The sequence below is a fragment of the Somniosus microcephalus genome, chromosome 5 (assembly GCF_052327205.1).
Source record: "Somniosus microcephalus isolate GS21.2 chromosome 5, FLI_Smic_1.0, whole genome shotgun sequence".
In the NCBI taxonomy this organism is placed as follows: domain Eukaryota; kingdom Metazoa; phylum Chordata; class Chondrichthyes; order Squaliformes; family Somniosidae; genus Somniosus; species Somniosus microcephalus.
In genome coordinates, this window is record NC_140991.1 from 184312113 (window position 1) to 184334144 (window position 22032).

The window sequence follows — 22032 nt, forward strand, 5'->3', positions numbered from 1 at the left end:
ATGCAAGGGGTTCACGTCTGCCATTTTGGGGACTTGGGAGGCTGCATAGTGCCTGAAATTTTCTCGGCCTACATATATCAACTTGTGAAAAGAAATATGGTGTAGAATGGAAGCTTTTAGATTCCTAGGACATGGGGACAACTTCTACTTAGCTTAGTGGATTTGGTACTGGACTAGATCATGAGTTCAAATCCCAGCATAGCAATTGTGAAATTGAACTCAGAATCTGGTAATTTGTGGGCTAACACCAGAAAATGACTACAATATCTGCCAGAATATTGTAAAAACCCAACTGGAGCAGCAATATTTTTAAGGGAAACGTACCTGTCACTCCTGCCCAGTCTGGCCTACATGTGACTCCAGTCTTAGAATTTGTGGTTGACTCTTAATGCCCTCAGAGCAACTTAGGATGGGCAATACATACTGCCTTGCCAATGTCTCTCACACACACACCCCAAGAACAAATAAAAATACAGACTGCTTCATCTAAATTGAACTTGTACCAACTCCCTTACAGAGAAGGTAAGTACAACAATAAAGGAGGAATTAAACTAACAAGACAAAGGCAGGGATTAACAACAAATATAGCAGAGGTGAAAAGCACTCTAAATAGTAAGTGCAGTAGTGTGAGATAATGAATTTTAGGAGAAAAGATGAGGAAATGTACACTAAATAGTAAAACTTTAAAAGGAGTAGAATAAAGGTGAGACTTGGGAGTTCAGGTTTATATCTAAACTAGCTGGAGTGCCTGGCGGTGTTGAGGGAACTCAAGAACCCTGTGCCATGTTTATAAAACTGTTTGAGACTGTTGGGATTAAAGAACTCTTCCTAAGCACCCAGGAGGTGGTTCTTTAACTTCGTTTTTTGTTAATGGAGATCGCCAGTCAGAAGTGGTGCGTCCAAGTCTGCTACGTTTTCTTGAGGGCATGCTGTTATGGAAAAAGAAAAAATATATGAGTCTAGAGAGAGAAAGACACCCCGGGGAAGGGGCTGGACTCGGAGCCCGGCGGGTGAAGAAGGGCGGCCGCCATTTTGTGAGGTCGGCGGGAAGTTTGAATCGCGGCGGTCGAAGGAAGGAAGGAAGAAGGCGAGATTGTGGGTTTAAAATTTTTTAAAAAGGATCCAGAGAGAGGAGATGTAGGTGAAGCCGGAGGTTCTCATCGCTCGGGCTGTGTGTGTGTTGTGTGAGGAGATGGAGACTCCCTCGTCGTGCTCCCCCCCCCCCCCCCCCCACTCTCCCATCCCCTCTCTCTCCCTCTCTCTCTCCCTCCCTTCCTCTCTCTCTCCCTCCCTAGGGCCTCGGGCCCGGCCCGACTCACCTCAGCTGAGCTCCTGCTCTGCCCGAGCCACCATGCGCGGCCTAGTACCTCAGGCCCGGCCCGACTCACCTCAGCTGAGCTCCCGCTCCGGCCCGAGCCCCCGTGCGCGGGCTAGCGCCTCAGGCCCGGCCCGAGTGAGCCCTGATGAGCTCCCGCTGCGGGCCTCCGATGCCGCTCCGCTGCTGGATTTATTTTGGGATTAGCCTGGAGAGAGAGAGGGGGGGAAAGAGCGCCTCAGGCCCAGCCCGATGGACCCCTGCCGCTCCGGTCTCTGGTTTTTCACGCTCCCGCACTAACGGCAGTTTGAAGGATTAGGCCCCGCCCCCACACGCCATGAAATGCCCCCCGTGACGCAGCGCACTCCCCCCGTAGGATTGGTCAACCTTCACGTCACTCAACGCTAATGAACCGTAGGATTGGTCAACCGCTAATGAGCGGATTTTGTCCGTTTTTTGTATAGTGTCCGAACAATTTTTTTTTTCTTCTGATATATAACGTGTAGGTACGCTCTAACTTTTGAGTGAAGCCCGGACATACAGACAGACACCACGATCCTTTTATTTATTATAATATATATATATAATATATAGATAGATAGATGATATACAGTATAAAAAATCTTGTATATGTATATACAAAACTTTACTTCATGTCAACTTCTTCATTATAAATTCCTGTGTTCATGTTTTTAATAGAAACTGCCTATGTAAACTTGTCACATAAGTACACTCTTGCCAATGGTGGTAATGCAGCACTTCACTATTGCATTACCCAGCTCCTCATGCTGTACTCGAGAAATTCCTAAGCTCCAAGTAACTATTTCTCTGCTTCCCAAATTGCCATAATATAAAATCCAAGCATTCTATAAAAATAAGTATGACATTAAAATGGGATTAGGTTACATCTGCGCACCTTGGTCCAATTATCCCCATTCTCTAACCCCACTTCACCTGAAGACTACACTTGGTCTTGATTCCTTGCGTGTAATGCCGTGGGGAATTGTCTGGGATCTTTTAAAAGTGGGAGGACAAGTTGATAAAGCCTTAAAAAAGGGCATATGGGATGGTAGGTTTTATAAAAGGTCTTGGAGTACAAAAGCAAAGAGGTAATGCTAAGCCTATATAAATGATTGGTTATGCCACATTTAGAATATTGTTAAATAAAAACAGAAAATGCTGGAAATACTCAGCAGGTCAGGCAGCATGTGTGGAGAGAGAAACAGAGTTAACGTTTCAGGTTGTTGACCTTTCATCAGAACTAGCAAAGGGTAGAGATGCACAGTACAGGAAACTTTGGTTTATCCGGAGGTTAACTGTCCGGAATGCTCGATCCACTGGCAAAATTCAGGAGTCGGTTCAGTAAGTTTTTTTTTTTCTCTTTTCATTGCTTTTTTTTCCACTAGTCAGGCTCTGTAAGGTCTAGCTAAAGCTGTTGCTTAGCTACAGAGACGCTTGCAAGCTACGGCCGACTGTTTAGAAGCTGTTAGGGTTTGTTGCTAGATACGGAGCTCAAAAGCTTCTGTATGTTTTAACATCAGCGCTGGTTTGTCCGGCAGTTTTGATGGGACGGCAACAGCTCGGTCCCGTCGATACCGGATATCACAAAGTTTCCTGTACTAGGTTTTAAGCAAGTACAGAGGCAGGGAAAGGGAGCGGTGGGGGAGGGGAGGAAAGAACAAAAGGAAAGGTCTGTGTTGGCGTGGAAGGCAGGAGAGATTAAATTACATCGACCTGAAACGTTGACTCTGTTTCTCTCTCCACAGATGCTGCCTGACCTGCTGAGTATTTCCAGCATTTTCTGTTTTTATTTCAGATTTTCAGCATCAGCAGTATTTTACTTTTGAGTTAGAATATTGTGTCTGGTTTTGGGCATCTTACTTTACAAAGGAGACTAAGACCACGGAAAGAGTATTGAAGAGTTTCACTAAAATGATACCAGGGATGAGTGCCTTCAGTTGTGAGGAGGGACGAAAGAAGTTGGTGTTCAAAACTTAGGGGCTTTGAGGAGGTAAGTAGAAAAAAAAAATCTGTTGGTCATGAGTTGGTAACTGGAGGCCTTAAATTAAATAAACAGAGAGGGGTTAGGAGAAGTGTTTTTGCACCAACTTGGAACACCCTCTCTGAATTAGTGGTGGAAGCTTTTGGTAGGGAAATGGATAAATATTCCTTCTGATCGATAAAATCCTGTGATTTTTTTTTACACTATATTTGGATACTCTCATCCTGTGGTCACAATTTTTGAAGGAGGGAATTTTCTTCAGGTGCTAGTTTTTCAGTTGTACAGGAAACTTTCTGGTATCTGGCACGGACGGGACCGACGTGGTGCCGGTTCAGCAACAGTTCCGGATAACCGAACGCTATAGTGAAAGATACGGACCTTAGAGCTCCGTATGAAGCAACAAACCCTGCAGCAGCTTCAGAAGAACGTCCACAAGTTGCAAGCGTCTCTGTAGCTTAGCAACAGCTGCAGCCAAACCCTTGCCTTCCTCAATTTGTTGCTGTGCAAGTAATAAAAGTTAGCTGAAACCGACTCCTGAATTTTGCCGGTTAACCGACATTTCCGGTTATTTAGGGGCCGGTTAATCGAAAGTTTCCTGTACTCAAAACCAAAGCACTCAGTAAGTACATTTTTCATTAAGTGGATAATAATTTGTACCATTATCTTGTGTCCTGTGCTTGAAATACTTTAGGTCTTCGAATTCTTTTTATACATTTTTTTATTTTTAAGATTTGGCTGTCTTAAGGGGCCAACCATAATTGTCGGCATTATTGGAGCTTCAGAGAGCATTTTAATTAACTTCTGAACCCATCCTCTAAAGATGCTTTTTTCTCTCTTCGTTTTTGCTACCATATTTTCTATCCCCAATCTGTACACTAAATTCTGCTGTAATCAATGTTCTAGCTGAGGAATTACATTAGATAAGTGTGCAATAGTGGTGGAATTATTACTTGCATAGGCACTTCTACTGCTTAATGAATGTGGTGACTCAACACTGCTGAAATAGCAGGTCTTGGATTTAAGCAAACCTTGCTGGCGAGTGTTAGCAGTCGACCTCCTTCCTCCTCTAGTTCACAACAACACGTTTTGAGTAAGCATGAGACTTCATAGTGGAGTATACGGAATAGACTTTATTGATACACAGTAAAGGTGATCGGCCTTAGCTGTATACATAGTGTGGCTTTTTCGGTTTCAGTATCTTGCAAGAACTCTGACGTACTGTTGAAAACCATGATCCTTTATACACCATATTTTGACTACATCAAAGGAAAATGTCATAGATAAGACTGTATGACATATCTATTTCCAAACCCTTTGAAAACAGACTATTCATGCAAACACTTGGGCCTAGAAATTGACTATAGCCCCGTTTGGGGCGCCAGCCTCGCCAGGGCGCTAAAAGTAGCGCCCCAGAAGAATTTGCGGCCGCCCGCCGGAAATTCAGTTGGAGCGCCCCAAAGGGAAGCGCGGCGCTACTGGAGGCGCCCTGCATCCCTCTTGGGGCACTGCGACTGAATATCGCTGCGCAACGTGCCGCAGCGCCACATGCTGCGGCACGTCGTGCTGCGGTACTGCAGGCCTTCCTCCCCTTCTTAAAGGGGAGGGGCCTTGTTCTGCGCAATCTGGGGCCCAGCTGGGCCCCCGAGGATCGCGAGTGCCGGCAAAAGAGCCCGGCACCGAGGAGAAGTGCCGGGCTCTTGGAACGCAGCCGGCACTCCGCGGTGGGGGGGGGGGGGTCAGGGGGACGGGAGCGCAGAGGGGTGCTGGCAGGCGGCCAACAACAAAAATGGCCGCCCCGCACCTCCTTTAATTAGCGCCTCTACCGCCGCAGGTTGGCCCTCCTGAACCGGTCGCACATAGCGTCCGGCGGTAAATCAGGGGGCGCTTCCTAATATCGCGGCCGGGGCGCTGCGCACACTGATGACTTCATCAGTAGCGGCACCGCACTAACGGCTAACGCCACCATTAGCGTCCCGCAGAATTTAGCGGGAGGCATGGCCAGTGGCTTGTGACCCACTTAGCGCCCTCTGACGGTGCTAACGGGTGGCACAGCCACCTGAATTTCTAGGCCTTGTAGTTTGTTTACTTCAAAACTACTTCCCCCTAAACAAGACTTCCTGACAGTAACAGTCCCTACACCCTTTTTTTAAGAAAAAGGTTTATTACCCTAGAGTTGCACTTTATTCCTAATATTATTTCTTTACACTTTAAAGCACTTTACATATCAGAAGACAAGCCATACTTTCTCCTCACAACACTTCAGAGTCATTCTGTTTATATTGGAAAGCCTGTTGCTTCAAGACCCAAAGAAGTTTGACTGTTGACCTTTAATTTCCCAAGATGTCCAACATACATCTCTCCAGGATGTCCAACAGTGAGCTGTGCTGGAAGTCATTACTAGTGTTAACACTTGGGAATTCTTATACACCTTTTTGAAAACTGATCTGCTTGATGCAGCTTATGAAAGATTTATTTGGAAAGCTTGTTCCTTAGTCATGATAGTGGGTTCTGTATAATGTGGCTTCGGTTTTATCTGGTGTGATAAGATTTCTGAATCTCCAACACACAGTTTATCTTGCATATGAATGCGCGTTCCTATTGTGCGGATAGTTTTCTGAGTTCAAGCTACTGGCAGCATGCAATGTGGGCAGAATGCCAATAGTATTCTGTCCAAAATTAAATGAGTGCAACCACAATTTCCAGATACGAATTTGGAAAATTACCTCCTTAATTTGTGTATCTCTTCACTAAATAGATCCGTTTTACTACTTAAAGTGTACTCCATCTACATTTATGTTTTAAAGGAGATAATTAAAGTGATGCAAGGCGTGGCAGTTGGTCTGCAGACACTTCACAACTCAAACATTGTTCACAGCGCTCTCCATCCGCACAATGTGTTTGCTGTAAACCGTGAACGTGGAATTGTTGGAGACTTTGATTTTACCAAGTCTGCTGTAAGTATTTTGGTGTAGTGCAAAATTTCCAATTATATATTTTCTGAGAGAATTATAACCTGCTGTCTTTTTCTCTGTATTTATCTGTTTTTATGATTTATCTGTTTTTATGATTTAGTACAAAGCTTATATTCTTTTATTTCCTATGCTATTTTATAAATAGTTTTAGCTAATTTATAATGTATTTCATTTTGACCCTTTTGATTTTTCTGTACCACACACCACCCCTTTTTGAATTTCACTGTGCCAGTCATCATCCTAGGTGGGTGAAATAAAAACAGAAAATGTTGCAAAATTCACAGGAGGTTATCACCTGAAAGAGAAAACCGTGATGGTGTAACTCTTCATCAGAGCTAGCACAGTTAGGCTGGAGAAGTCTCTTTACTAAGACTGATCACGATAAGTCAGGACATGCACAAGAAAAAAGGGGAAATTAGAAAGAAGAATAAAAATTCAGATCTACTAATTACTTTTGCAAAGAGTCTGCTAATGGGTATAATAATGTATCAATGTCACAGGAAAGATGTTTAAAGTCTTGTACACTATACAAAAGTCAAGTCAAATGGGGAGGGGTGGTTCAGTATTGGATATTTCAAGGAAAAGGCAAGAAAGACAAGAGTCCGAATTGCATGTGACTTCCAAAATGGAAAGTAAAACTGTAAAATGTGAATGACATTGAGAGAATCCAAGCAGAAGATTGGGAAGATAGCCAAGGTCTGAACAACTTGAAGGTAATGTTATAGTGCGCCCAAGAGGACGATGAGACACTGCTCCTGAAGTTTACGTTGAGTTTGGTTAAAGCAGTTTAGGAGAACAAAATATTTAACGAGCCTGTCCCATTTTTAAAATGGATCAGTGAATCCTTTTGCCTTATTCCTCAATTCCTTCTCTTTCCAGAAAGTACTTAATTGTCAATTGAAACCATTTATATCGTCTGCTTTAAAGGCCTTTCCTGGCAATTTATTGACAACTGTATTACCTTTTGGGTGGAAAAATATTTTGTCCTTCTTATAACTTAGTAATTTTTAACTCATGTTGCTCTCAAAACCCATGGTTTTTTTCCTTGCTTTTGATTACCTCCTAATGTCTTATTTCCAGGATCATGTATGTTTTCCATGCACTTCACTGAATCATTTTCTGATGTCTTTTGCATTAAAGTCGCTATATAAATGCAGGTGGTTGTTAGATGTTTCACCCGATTGGCTCAAATATTTGTATTATAAAGGAACAACAAATCAGAACTCTAAGGTGTGGCGCCCATAACTGAACACAGTATTCTAGATGTGGTCTAACCAAGACTTTGTATAGCTGTAGCATAACTTCTACCTCCTTGTATAAAAGCTAGCATTAGCTTTTTGTGATTTATTTTCTGTACCTGTCCATAATATTTTAACAATCTTATATACCTGGACCCCTAAATCTCTGGGCCTCCACTGTTTCTAGTTTTTCAACATTTAAAAAGTACTCTGATCTAACCTTTTTGGTCCAAAGTGGATGACCTCACACTTGCCTACATTGAAATCCATTTGCCACAGCTTTGCCCATTCACTTACTCTATTAATATATCTTTGTAATTTTATGCTGCTTACAGTGCCGCCTATCTTTGTGTCATCAGCAAATTTGGATATGTGGCTCTCGATCCCATCATCTGAGTCGTTAATAAATTTGGTGAATAGTTGAGGCCCCAACACAGATCCCTGTGGGATGCCATTAGTCACATCCTGCCAATTAGAGTACCAGCCCATTATCCCTACTCTGTCTCCTGCCGCTCAGCCAATTTCCTAGCCAGGTCAATAATTTGCCTTCAATTCCATGAGCTTCAACTTTAGCTAATGATCTCTTATGATGGGCTTTATTGAATGCCTATTGGAAGTCCATATTAATAACATCCACAGACATTCCCCTGTCCACTACTTTAGTCAGTTCTTCAAAAAATTCAGCCAGATTTGTCGGGCATGACCTACCCTTTACAAATCCATGCTGGCTCTCTCTGATCAGCTGAAAATTTTCACGGTGTTCATTCACTCTATCCTTAATTATAGACTCCAGTACACAACAACAGATGTTAGGCTAACTGTCTATAATTCCCTGGTTTCCCTCGTCTTTCTTAAATAGCGGAGTGACGTGCAATTTTACAATCTAAAAGAATGGTTCCTGAATCGAAAGAACTTTGGAAGATTATAGTTAGAGCACCTGCAATGTTCTTACTTCATCTATATCCCTGGGATGGAAACCATCTGGGATTTATCACTCTTTAGTGTCATTATTTTCTTCAGTACTGTTATTTTGCCAAGTTAATTATGGTGAGTCCCCATCCCTGATTCAATATTGGTTTCCTTGGGATGCGGCATGCTATCCCCTTCCTCTACTGTAAATACTGATGCAAAGTAATTATGCAACATGTCGACATTTCCTTATTTTAATTTACAGTATCACTGTTATCAGTTTTCAAGGGGCCCACATTGCTCCTGACAACCCTCTTTTTCCTAATACAATTGTGAAAAAAATTGTGTTGATTCTGATCTCCCTTGCAAGTTTGTTTTCATATTTCTTTTTGTAGCTCTTACTATCTGTTTTGTCACCTTTTGTTCTTTGTATTTCTCCCAGTTGCTAGGGTCTGTGCTATTTTTTCAATTTTTGTATGCTTTTTCTTTTAATTTTAAGTTGTCCCTTACCTCTTGTTGTTCATTACTTATTTTTGGCAAGTGGAGCTCTTGCCCCTTAGGGGTATAGGTACAGGAGTAGGCCATTGAGCCCCTCGAGCCTGTTCCACCATTCAATGAGATCATGGCTGATCTGCGACCTAACTCCATATACCCGCCTTTGGCCCATATCCTTTAATACCCTTGGTTAACAAAAAAATCTATCAGTCTCCGATTTAAAATTAACAATTGATCTAGCATCAATTGGCATTTGCAGAAGAGAGTTCCAAACTTCTACCACCTTTTGTGTGTAGAAGTGTTTCCTAATTTCACTCCTGAAAAGTCTGCATCTAATTTTTAGACTCTGCCACCTATTCCTAGAATCCCTAAACAACGGAAATAGTTTCTCTGGCTGGAATTTTCTCAAGGAGGGCGGGAGGCCGGGAAACCCAAGAGGCTGGGTTTCCCCACAGGCCCTGCCGGCTTTAACGGCAGGGCCTGATTTGAATGCAAGGCCTCTGATTCCCGCCCGCAGCCAACCAGCTTGAGAGGCTGGCTGACTGCGGGCTGGTAGGCCTCAGAAACGAGATCTGGTCCGGGGGTCGACATGGTCGGGGGTCAGTGATCGACTGGGGGTGGTGGGGTGGGGGTTGGCATGGTCGGGGAATCGGGGGGGGTGTGGTGAGATAGGTGGGGCGGGGGGGTTCAACATGGTCGGGCATTGTGGGGAGATGGTGGGCTGGGGGGGGGGGTTGGCATGGTCGGGGAATGGGGGACGGGTTCAGCATGGTCGGGGATTGTGGGGGGATGCTGGTCTGGTGGGGGGGGGGGAGGCGGGGAGAGGATCGGCCGGGGGGGTATGTCAGCCGAGGATCGGCAGGGGTGGGGGGGGAGAAGGACTGCGGTTGGCCACCGGAAGATCATGGCCAGCTTTATCATCATTGTTGAGGAGGGCTGGGACGCCTGGGAAGTTGATCGGAGGCCTTGTTAAACACTAAATGGAGGTGGAAAGCGAGGCTTCCAGCCTAATTACAATATTTAAATTAAGGTAACGCGCCCTGGGAGCGGGTTGATGTCATGCCTCTGGCAAAACGGAAGTGAGCGGGTTGGGGGCAGATTCAGGACGGGAATCCCATTTTTAACAATTTGACTGCCCCCATGCTCCAAACCCACCTGTTTTTTGGGGGGGGAAATTTCAGCCTCTCTCTACCCTATTTGTTCCCCTTAATATGTTGAATACTTTGGTAATATCACCCCTTAACCTTCTAAATTCTAGGGAATACAACCCTAATTTGTGTAATCTCGTCTTGCAACTTTTTAAAAATTCATTGATGGGATGTGGGCGTCGCTGGCTAGGCCTGCATTTAGTGCCCATCCCTAATTGCCCTTGAGAAGATGGTGGTGAGCCGCCGCCTTGAACCGCTGCAGTCCATATGGTGTAGGTACACCCACAATGCTGTTAGGAAGGGAGTTCCATGATTTTGGCCCAGCGACAGTGAAGGAACGGCGATACAGGTCCAAGTCAGGATGGTGTGTGGCTTGGAGGGGAACTTGTAGGTGGTGATGTTCCCATGCGTCTGCTGCCCTTGTCCTTCTAAGTGGTAGAGGTCGCGGGTTTGGAAGGTGCTGTTGAAGGAGCTTTGGCAAGTTGCTGCAGTGCATCTTGTAGATGGTACACACTGCAGCCACAGTGCGCCGGTGGTGGAGGGAGTGAATGTTGAAGGTGGTGGATGGAGTGCCAATCAAGCGGGCTGCTTTATCCTGAATGGTGTCGAGCTTCTTGAGTGTTGTTGGAGCTGCACTCATCCAGGCAAGTGGAGAGTATTCCATCACACTCCTGACTTGTGCCTTGTAGATGCCTTAACCCTTGAAGTCTGGGTATCATTCTGGTATATCTACACTGCACTCCCTCCAAGGCCAATATATCCTTCCTAAGGTGTGGTACCCAGAACTGCTCACAGTACTCCAGGTCTGGTCTAACCAGGGTTTTCTAGTTTGGCTATCCATTCAATGGCCTCCTGAGGTACCTCCTGCAACACATCTTAGTGGGCAGATTGATGCATTCCATGGTCTGGGACTCATGGCCACAGTCGCTCTTCGGGTTGTTCTTCAACTTCCACTTGTGGCGCAAGTGGTCGCCTCGTCCATGCCCTGTACGGATTCAGCTGTCTACTGTTTTTGAGGGAGGTTGAAGCCAGGGAGTTCTGCTGTTGGGTCAGTGATGAGGTGTTGGTTCTTTATGTTGCATGTGTCTCATGATTCCGTCCATCTGGATAGTGGGTCGATACCAGCTGCATGAATATTGGCTGTTGTTTCCCAGAATAGCCGGCATAACTTTAAGCATTTTCGTGTTGGGTTTTTCAGTGGGGAAGGTCAATGTTGCTCATGATTTTTTTCCATCTCACAGAGCACAGTGGCGTTGCGGTGAATGGCAGGTGGGGCAATGTGGGACAGCAGCGGGAGCCACTCAGTTGGAGTGGACTTAAATGTCCCTGACACTGTCCTCATGGCGGCATTTAGCCATGATCATGCGTCCACGATCCTCTCACTGATCATCTATCCAGTAACAGATTTGCCCAGTTTACTGTGTACAGTCATTGTGTCGCCTGTTGAAGTCAGCCTTTCCTATATCTAGAATCTTGGTAGTTATTTCAAGTTTCTCCCTTTCAAACACAATGTTGAACTCAATGTTAAGAACATGAGAAATAGGAGCAGGAGTAGGCCATTTGGCCCCTGGGACTCATTTGGCCCCTCGAGGTCAATAAGATCATGGCTGATCTACCTCAACTCCACTTTCCTGCACTATCCCCATATCCCTTGATTCCCTTAATATCTAAAAATCTATCGATCTCTGTCGTGAATCTACTCAACGACTGAGCCTCCACAGCCCTCTGGGGTAGAGAATTCCAAAGATTCACCACCCTCTGCGTGAAGAAATTTCTCCTCATCTCAGTCCTAAATGGCCGACCCCCTATTCTGAGACTGACCCCCCTGGTTCTAGACTCCCCAAACAGGAGAAACATCCTCCCTGCATCTACCCTGTCAAGCCCTGTAAGAATTTTGTCTGTTTCAATGAGATCACATCACATTCTTCTAAATTCTAGAGAATATAGACCTAGTTTACTCAATCTCTCCTCGTAGCACAATCCCCCCATCCCAGGAATCAGTCAGGTGAACCTTCGTTGCACTCCCTCCATGGCAATTATATCCTTCCTTAGGTAAAGAGACCAAAACTGTACACAATACTCCAGGTGTGGTCTCACCAGGGCCCTATATAATTGCAGTAAGACGTCTTTACTCTTGTACTCAAATCCTCTTGTAATAAAGACCAACATAGCATTTGCTTTCCTAATTGCTTGCTGTACCTGCATGTTAACTTTCAGTGATTCATGTACAAGGACACCCAGGTCCCTCTGAACACCAACATTTCCCAATCTCTCACCAATTAAAAAATATTCTGCTTTTCTATTTTTCCTACCAAAGTGGATAACTTCACATTTCTCCACATTATATTCCATTTACCATGTTCTTGCCCACTCACTTAGCTTATCTATATCCCCTTGAAGCCTCTTTGCATCCTCCTCACAACTTGCATTCCCACCCAGCTTTGTATCATCAGCAAACTTGGATATATTACATTTGGTCCCCTCATCCAAATCATTCATCTAGATTGTGAATAGCTGAGGCCCAAGCACTGATCCTTGCAGTACCCCACTAGTTACAGCCTACCAACCCGAAAATGGCCCGTTTAGCCCTACTCTCTGTTTTCTGTCTGTTAACCAATCCTCAGTCCATGCTAGTATATTGCCCCCAATCCCATGAGCCCTAATTTTTGTTTAATAACCTCTTGTGTGACACTTTATCGAATGCCTTCTGAAAATCCACATACACTGGTTTCCCCCTTATCTATTCTGCTAGTTACAACCTCAAAAACTTTAACAGATTTGTCAAACACGATTTCACTCTCTCAAATCTGTTGACTCTGCCCAGTCCTATTATATGTGCCCTGTTAGCCCGTCCTTAAAAATAGATTCTAGCATTTTCCCTTTTACTGTTGTCAGGCTAACTGGTCTGTAGTTCCCCGTTTTCTCTCTCACTCCTTTCTTAAATAGTGAGGTTACATTTGTTACCTTCCAATCCGCGGGAACCGTTCTAGAATCTGTGGAATTTTGGAAAATGACAACCAATGCATCCACTATCTCTATAGCCACCTCTTTCAAAACCTTCGGATGTAGGCCATCAGGTCCAAGGGATTTATTGGCTTTCAGTCCCATTAATTTCTCCAGTACTATTTTTTACTAATACTAATTTCTTTCAGTTCCTCATTTGCACGAGACCCTTGGTTCGCTACTATTTCCGGGAAGTTTTTTGCACCTTCTTCTGTGCAGACAGACACAAAGGGCTGGATTTTACCAGCCCTGAGGAGGGGGGGTTCGGAGGCGGGACTGCTGGGAAAATCAAAAAGAATGGGAGCGTGTCCTGAACCTGCTCTCAACCCGCCTCCAACCAGTCTTCCAGGGAGTCAGGTCCCTGATTTGCGCAGGGACCCAAATCCTAGCGGTGGGAAGAGGATTATAGCCACTTAACTGCCTGTTAACAGGTAGTTAACAGGCAGTCAAGAGGCTTTTTCCAATTTTGAGACTTCTGCGGGCTTCCCGACGTCGGGGAACCCCGCCAGGGTAAGTGACGCATTCTGTGGGTCTGTTGTAATGTTGGTGTATAGATGACAGCTGCAGAAGTGGTGTGAAGGATGCAATGGGACACTGGTGAATATGACAGGTAAGGAAATTTTGGGAAAGTCATTTTTAATGTGTGTAGATTTTTCTGTAGGTGACGAGCTTTGAAGTGTTTGTGTGGTCTCGCCTCATTGGGAGAAGTGACAGATCGCTTCTGCACCCTCACCTGCACCTGCCATCTGTTTTATCCTAAGGAGAGTGTCACTGGAGAGCCTTGGTGCAAGGGCTCACCTTTGTACAGTCATTGTCAGTTTTGACAGGACCTCACTGCCGTCAAACACTGTCAAATCATCTGTCAAAAATAAATGGTTGATGTGCCTTTAAGAAAGCCAGCAGATAAAGCGTCATCAACTGACGTCATCTGACACCGGCTTTCCCTTAATTGGCCAGCAAGTCTGCAGGGCTGGCTTAACGAGGCCAATCAGGGGAAAATGGCGTCTGTGCGTCGGACGTCGATGGGGGTGGGATTAGAACCCAGAAGGCAGCAGTACCCCCCTCAACTCTTCTCGGAAAGTAAAATCCAGCCCAAAGTATATTTGTATAATTTCTCTGCCATTTCCTTATTCCCCATTATAATTTCCCCTGTCTCAGCCTGTAAGGGACCCACAATTACTTTTGCTACTCTTTTTTCCTTTTTACGTACCTATAGAAGCTATTAGTCTTTTTATGTCTCTTGCTGGTTTACTCTATCATTCTATTTTCCCTTTATCAATTTCTTGGTCCTTTGCTGAATTCTGAAATCCTCCCAATCCTCAGATTTACTACTCTTTTTGGCAACATTTTAAGTCTCTTCCTCTGATCTAATACTATCTTTAACTTGTTAGTCACGGTTGGACCACTTTTCCTGTGGGGTTTTTGTGCCTTAAAGGAATGTATATTTGTTGTAAATTATGTATTAATTTTTTTAATGCTAGCCATTGCTTCTCTAACGTCATACCTTTTAATGTATTTTCCCAATCTACCTTGGCCAACTCGCCCCTCATACCTACGTAGTTTGCTTTGTTTAGATTTTAGACCCTAGTTTCGGATTTAACTAAATCACTTTCAAACGCAATATAAAATTCTATCATATTATGGTCACTCTTCCCTAAAGGCCCCTTTACCACATGGTTATTAATTAACCTTTTCTCAATGCATAATACTAGATCTAAAATAGCCTGTTCCCTAGTTGGTTCCTCAACATATCCCATGAATTCGTCCTCCACACTATTACTGCAAATTTGGTTTGCCCAGTCTATATGTAGATTAAAGTCCCCCATGATTACTGTATTACCCTTGTTACATGCGCCTCTAATTTCCTGATTTATATTCTGCCCTACACTACAACTACTGTTTGGGGACCTATAAACAACTCCCACCAATGTTTTCTGTCCCTTGCTGTTTCTTAGCTCCACCAAAACGGATTCTACTACTTGATTTTCAGAGCTAAGATCCTTTCTCTCTACTGTCTTTATCCCATCCTTTATTATCAGGGCTACCCCTCCTTTTCCATTTTGCCTATCTCTTCTAAAAGTTAAGTATCCTGGAATATTTAGTTCCCAACCGTGGCCACGTTGCAACTATGTCTCCGTAATGGCTATTAGATCAAACCTATTAATTTTTGGGGGGTATGCGGCCCATTCAAAATACCGCACATGCACAGTTTTTCCTATTTACAAGCTGGTGAGCCGGCTGTGTGGAAGCTGCAGAGCGCTGCGCAACCACGCAGCTTAAAGGGAACATTGGATGAACTCGATCATATTATGATCACTGTTAGATAAATGCTCATACACTGTTAGGCTGATAACTTAATCTGGCTCATTATTCATTATTGGACCTAATATGGCTTGTCCCCTTGTTGGTTCTAGGACATATTGTTGCAGAAAACTATCCTGAACATACTCAAGAAATTCGCTACCTTTCTGACACGAGCTGGTCTGCCCACTATATGAAAGTTAAATTCCCCCATTAAAACCACCTTGCGGTTTTAGTTTATTATTTAGTTCAAATTATTTGAAGAAAGCTAGGGGATAAATTTCACAAACTTTATTCTGTGAGTGTGTGTGTGTGACGATAACACCTTATCTTCTGTTTTGTGTTTGAAAAGCACCTTCTCTTTTGTTTTGTGTTTGAAAATCTTTGAAAAGCACATTAAGCCGAGAGAGAAACAGAGGCCCGGAAAATCGGCTGTTTTTGGTACAATCAGGGCATAACTAGTGGGGATTAAATTCAGCTGGGACTGGTTATGCCTGGTTTCTGGTCTGTTATATGGCATGCTGGGCTTTCTTTGATGACAGGGTTGGGCGGTTCTTGTGTTATCCTGATTTCAGATATGGAGGCGGGATGGGCAGGATGACTTTGCCCACTGAAATTTCTGTTAGCCTTCAATGCTCCCAGGATATTACATGCCTGCAGAAGACAAGTGAACAGTCCTTCACAAAGGCAGAAGTGGGGCCCACAGGGTTTTTTTCAGGCTGGTTTCAGAGCCTGGTATGGTGAAACAAGTAATATTTTGGTGAGGGGAGGGCGGGGGGGGTAAGCAAGAGGTGCATGCTTACACCATGTGCAGCTTGTAAATCAGAAGAGATTGTGGGATGAGGGGAAATGGGATGTGAGAGGAGGATAATGTATGAGGATACCGACATTTTGTATTCTTTCAGCCGCTCCACTGGCTACAGGCTCAGGCTTCAAGGAGGTAACATGATGCAGGCGAGCCTGTCCCCCGCCAGTTACAGTCTGCTGGTGTCTGTTTTGTGCCACCTTTCCTGCAAGAGAAAGGGGAGTGTGTCAGTGAGTGTTCGGGTGATGTGCCTGTCTTGGTTGAATAACTGACAGTGTGTTCAAGCTGTGAGATATGGGTGTGAGGCTTTCAGCAGTGGTAAGGGGGTGAGGGTGAGGTGAAGCTAAGAATGTGAGGTGTGCCTTGTGTTTGGTAGAGATTGTTGGTAGGAGAGTGATGGGGGGTGGGGGTCGTGCATTGAGCAGTGTGTGAGGCTGGTGGTGCAGTTGGTAGAAGATGGCTTTTGAAGATGCATTTGCTGACTGTGGTGTATGTGCCTTTAAGAGCCCCCTGTGTACTGTAATGCCGGTAATGGCCACTCGGGCTATATAAGCCTGTATAGTGTCTTGTATCTGTTAGTTCACCTCCAGACTTTGTTCAGTAAACACCTGTGAAACCAACTCCTGCATTCCGTGTCTCCATTAACACACGGATACAACACTGACCGTGACAATTCGTCTTAAGGTCATGAAACTTCTTTGGGCACTGGAGCCATGTCCTGGGGGTGACAATGCTAGCAGTGACTGCCTTGGTGATCTGGTCCCACATCCTTCTTTCTGGAGGGCCTCCTGGCCCCCCTGTGTGTAGAAGACATCTCTTTCAGTGTTCACCCCCTGCACAAAGACCTCGAGTGCTGCATCCAAAATCCTCAGTGCCCTTTCCCTGGCCTGTTGAGCCATTTGGGTTTGTGCTGAAGCAGTTTTAGCACTTTTCATCACCGGAAGAGGTGCAGGCTGCCTTTAAGAGGCGCAGGCTAGCTTTAAGTAAGCTAGCCTCGCAAACTTCACCCCCCCCTGCTGAGCGTACAGCTTGTCAGCAGCGCGTTCAGTGCTGGGCTGTGCGCTGCAATCATGCAAAGTAGCAGGCAGCACAAGTTTTACATGCTGCCTGAATTCCTTTCATTAGACGCGAGCTGATCACACATCGCAATTCCCGCGCCCATTTTTGCACTTAATCAAATTTCACCCCCATTGTCTTTTGCACACCAGACGTCCCATTCCACCATTGTTACAGCGGTAGAGTGGGATTGCAGGTTTTCAGATCTAGTGTCTTTCCTCATAAGTTGAGTTCATTTAAAAATAAAACACAAGTTTATTGAGTTTTGGATCTAAAATCCTCTAATTATTTCATTAACTGCATTATGTTGGCAGTTCGAAAACATAAATATCCCTTACAATAACAGCTGTCAGTTACTGAGTAACGGAGATTATTTTTTCAAATTTTAATCCAACAATTAAGTTCAATTCAGAAAGCTTTGATCATTGCCTGTGTTTTATTGATACTAATTAGAATGTTTACATTTTCATACAGCTGTGAGAAAGAGACACAAAGACAGACAGAGTGCATGTCCAAGGACCAATCAGAAAACATCAAATTTGATGTTTACAGAGATCATTTGGAAAGTCACACTCCAGTGCTGCTCAACATGGGATGTTTTCTCAGGGCCTTTCCTTGTTCTCCACTCACTGCTGACAGACACCAGGAATCCACCAATGTGTAAAATATCACATTCCACTCCTAGTTGGGCTAAATCTCGGATTTGCCCTCCAAACTGGCATAATGCAGTACTGTTAAACTCAAGGATCCTCACCCCAATTGTGCCAAACACCAGGAGCATCTCCAGTGCAACCAAAGTCCAGGACTCCCAAGTGCAACATAACCCCATTTCCCCTCTCTGCTAAATATTAGATACATAACTCCAATTGATCCATCTTGCTTACCATCTTGATGTGTATTCTCAGCTTTAAAAATTAAATACAGAGGTAAAGAAATAGATAGGAAACAAAGGCTACTTATTTGGTTTTCAGAGTAATGGTTAGAGTTGTTAAATTCAATCCCCGGAGCGCCATTAAAAATCCAGTATACAATTTAATTTTTAAAAAGATTGATTTATTGAGTTACTGTAAATCAGTGGCTCTAATGTCATCCCTTACATGACATGAGCACCCCTATTTATAAACCAGTCAATTCTCTTACTTAACACGAGCAGTGCAACATGACATCGTGTGTGTAATAAATAATCTTGCGCCTTACGAAATGTTTTTAAATATAGATTCCTGTGTCTACATTTAGAATAGAAGTTGTCTATGTAAATTTGTCTACCATAATTACACCCTTACTCACCACATGTGGAAACCCTGCAGTGCCACCAGTAGGGGTGGGTATAATTGCAGTGTGACCAATTTACTTAGGCAGTTTTCATTATAAATGTGGACTTCGAAATTTATAACGTAATTATATAAACGAGGATAGAATTTAATTGTCGACTGAATTATCTTTCCAGGTCCTGGTCCAATTACCCCTGTCCTCTAGCCAAACTTTACCTGAAGACTGTACTTGGTCTTGACGCTCTATGTACAACATGTAGGAAATTGACTAGTATATGTCTTGCATATAGCAAGCAGTTCCTCTTGTCACACTATTATCATTATATTTGACTGCTGTATTTCTACACGGAAAAAGCATGGAAATGGAATTAAGTGGGATAGCTCTTTTAGAGCCAGAACATGCACTCTGGGCCAAATGGCCTCTTTCTGTGAATGTCTGTGATATGGGAAACCAGCAGGAGAGTGGAATTAGACTAGGTGGCTCATTGCAGAGGGAAATGCCAGCACAGACTGACCTGCTTCTGTGCCATGACATTTGGACTTAGTATGGTGGAAATGGACAAAGTGGAAATGGTGACAGTCAGAATGTTATCTGCTTTAGTACTGGGAATGTAATAACCTAGTCCATCTACCTATTTATAAAATGTGTCTCAACTTCCATCTGGTGAAATTTGTTATTCTGGAGCCAATTCAGAAATGGCCAATTTTGGTTCTTTGTAGTGGCAAAAAGTCTAATTTCTGACCAATTTGACTCACATTTGCCACTATAAACAGGTTAATAGATGTCTTTATGGTTCAGCTATTGTGTCGTTATAGATTGAAAATTGTATAAACTTCACTTAGCGCAGCAAGGAAATAAATCTGTTGTGAAGAATTAAGTACCTATTCCATGAGTGTAACCACTTTTTTTGCGTGCGTAGGATCAGCGTAATATTGTCAGCTGGATGGTAGCTGATAAGCTGGATCTTGTAGCTCCGGAAGTCAGAAGTGGCCAATCTGCTGTCCCTGCAACTGATGTTTTTGCTTATGGATGCCTGCTTTTATGGGTATGTTCTAATTTACATCAAATGTAATGAATTAATGGGACGTCAAAATGCTTAAATTTGAAACTATATTGTTTCATACTTTTGCAGCTGAATTTCCCTAAGAAAGACTTCACAGTAAACGCTGATGGAACTCCAGATTTTAGTGAGCTAAGTATGGTAAGCAAATTTGTAGCTGATAAAGTTTGGTTTCAATTCATCATTTTTTACATTTACAGTCTTCAAGAGCTGAAGCTAAAAGTAAGTTTAGTTCTATGGAGCTATATTTCCGATTTTGATTTCAGGTTGCAGAATTTGTTGCTCTCTGAACTATCTACAGTGCATCGTGACCAGAAGTACAGACAGTGGGCGAATCTTTTGTTAAAATGGGATAAATGTTTATTTCCATCATTATTTTTAATCCATTAACAAAATTGTGTGAACCTGTGGTTTTGAAACTTGCACACCCTGAGAATGCAATTTACTTAGCTGGAACCTAAAAAATTAGCCAATTTACTGAGTCATTGGAAAAGGTACAGAAACTCACTGTACATGCTTAGGGTTGATTTTAGTATCTGGTACACCCAATTTTGGGTGCAGACTGGGCATATGAAAGCGTGACTTCTGGCAAAAATCAGTTCTGCTGATTGCTGCCTCGTCTTGGCCTCACTCCGTTCTGTCGTTGGGCTATGAGCAGGTTTTGGAAGCTCTTGTGCAAAGCGAACAGGAGTTTCATTAAGGTTTTTAAAAGGAGGTAGAGAAGACCACTACATTTTCCAGCCCACGGGTGCGGTGGAGGCAAAGTTCAGAGCTTGCCTATGATACCTGCCAGGAAGGAGGTTTGGAGGCCGACCTTCGGTCAGGAGGGCTTTTAAAGCGCTTACCGTGGGTGGTGCTGTTAAGTGGGCCCTATCTGGGTTCCTGTCTTTTTTTCGGCTGGCACTTAGTCTTTCATGAGCCGCTGTGCCAGTTGTCATTAATTATTTTTTGCTCTCAGCCCTCTTAATAGCACCAGTAAGTTTGCCAATAGAAATCCTCTGAGTTGAGGTGCTTGGAAGGAGAGGAAGCTCTACTGAGGGATGACAGGCAGGTCATGCCCAAGAGATGCTCCATGCTATTCCATTGACATTCACACCCCTGTATCTGCAGAGGGGTGAGCGTACCTGGCGTTGCGCTGGTGGTGGCTCCTCTTTCTAAATGAAGCTGTCCCAGCAGACCCTGGTGGCATCACTATGGGACTAACTCTTACGCTGATGGGCATGCCAACATGATCAAGAACCAGCATTGCTTGACTGGCTGCACCTTTCTGCAGGCTCTGGCACCAGACGATGCTGCAGCATAGGGCTGCCACATGCAGTGACAGTAAGTCAGCTGTGGCCTGAAACCTGGCTGCACCCACTTACAGGGAATGCTTCTGTGTGGACTTATGGGGATTGTGCCATAGTGGCACAGAGGACATTTTGAATATATATAAATGCGATATTTGTGCAAAATGGTTCACCCAAAATAATTCGTTTACTCATAATGCCTTGCCCAGACTTCCAGGTTTCCCAAACAAAACTCACCCCCGCTCACAAAACCCACCCCAGTTAAGACTGGGGCCTGCGTGTCTCAGTGATGATACTTCAGTCTAATTGGTTGAGAAGCCTTGCTGTTGCTTGTCTGCTCACACACGCCACAGATGCCCTGTAGAGGGCGCTGCGCTGGATCAGATGACAGCAAGTTGCCGCTCAAAAGCCAGCGAAAAGTCTGTAGGCAGCTGTTGGCGAGTTTAACAGCGAGCGCCATTCCTTTGCTGCTGACTGCAAAATCCGGGCCAGTATGTGCATTTTAGTCATTAATATTGACTGCTTTAATAAAAGGGCTATGAAGTGTAATTTTGAGGAGGAGGTGGGGGGGGGGGCGGGGGCGCTAAATTCATCTCACTTGAACTGCTCACAGTTTCAGTTTTTTTTCTCTGATGAACCCATCTGAGTAAAAGCACTGGGTGGCGTTTCCTGAAGAATCTGAAATTCATGCTTTTCTAAAGTTCCATTTAATCTTTAGGTTGCTACAAATACAACATATGCTTCATACAGCTTCTGGAAATAAATACTTATTAATAGAGACTTACTAGCTTGTTCAGCACTCTGCAGAGTGATTACATACGCAAGAGTTAATGCACTTTATTGCCAATATCTTCATAGAATCATAGAGCACAGAAGGAGACCATTCAGGCCATCGTTCCTGTGCCAGCTCTTCAAAAGAGCTATCCATTAGTCCCATTTTTCCTGCCCTTTCCCTATACCTCTTTTTTCCCCCTCAAGTATTTATCTAATTCCCTTTTGAAAATGTTATGTTAAGAATTTAGGTTTGTCATACCTTTACACATTCAGTGGTGTCAGTTGCTCCCCTAAGTGATCTGAGAGTATTACATTTATGAGAATTGATTCACACTGCCCCATATCTACTTGTATGGTAGTGAGACCAAGGGAAGTAAAAATGGTACTGCCTTT

General features: G+C 43.9%; 1 protein-coding gene across 7 annotated transcripts in view; it reads left to right on the top strand.

Moving 5' to 3' along the window:
* The window catches only part of stk31 (serine/threonine kinase 31), a 165220-nt gene that overhangs the window by 136725 nt on the left and 6463 nt on the right, over positions 1 to 22032 (top strand). For all 7 annotated transcript variants that reach the window (XM_085988491.1, XM_085988490.1, XM_085988486.1 and 4 more), the window contains 3 exons: positions 6122 to 6271; positions 19436 to 19561; positions 19649 to 19717. In XM_085988491.1, the coding sequence (XP_085844617.1) occupies positions 6122 to 6271; positions 19436 to 19561; positions 19649 to 19717 (345 nt within the window). The remainder of the gene's footprint in view (positions 1 to 6121; positions 6272 to 19435; positions 19562 to 19648; positions 19718 to 22032) is intronic.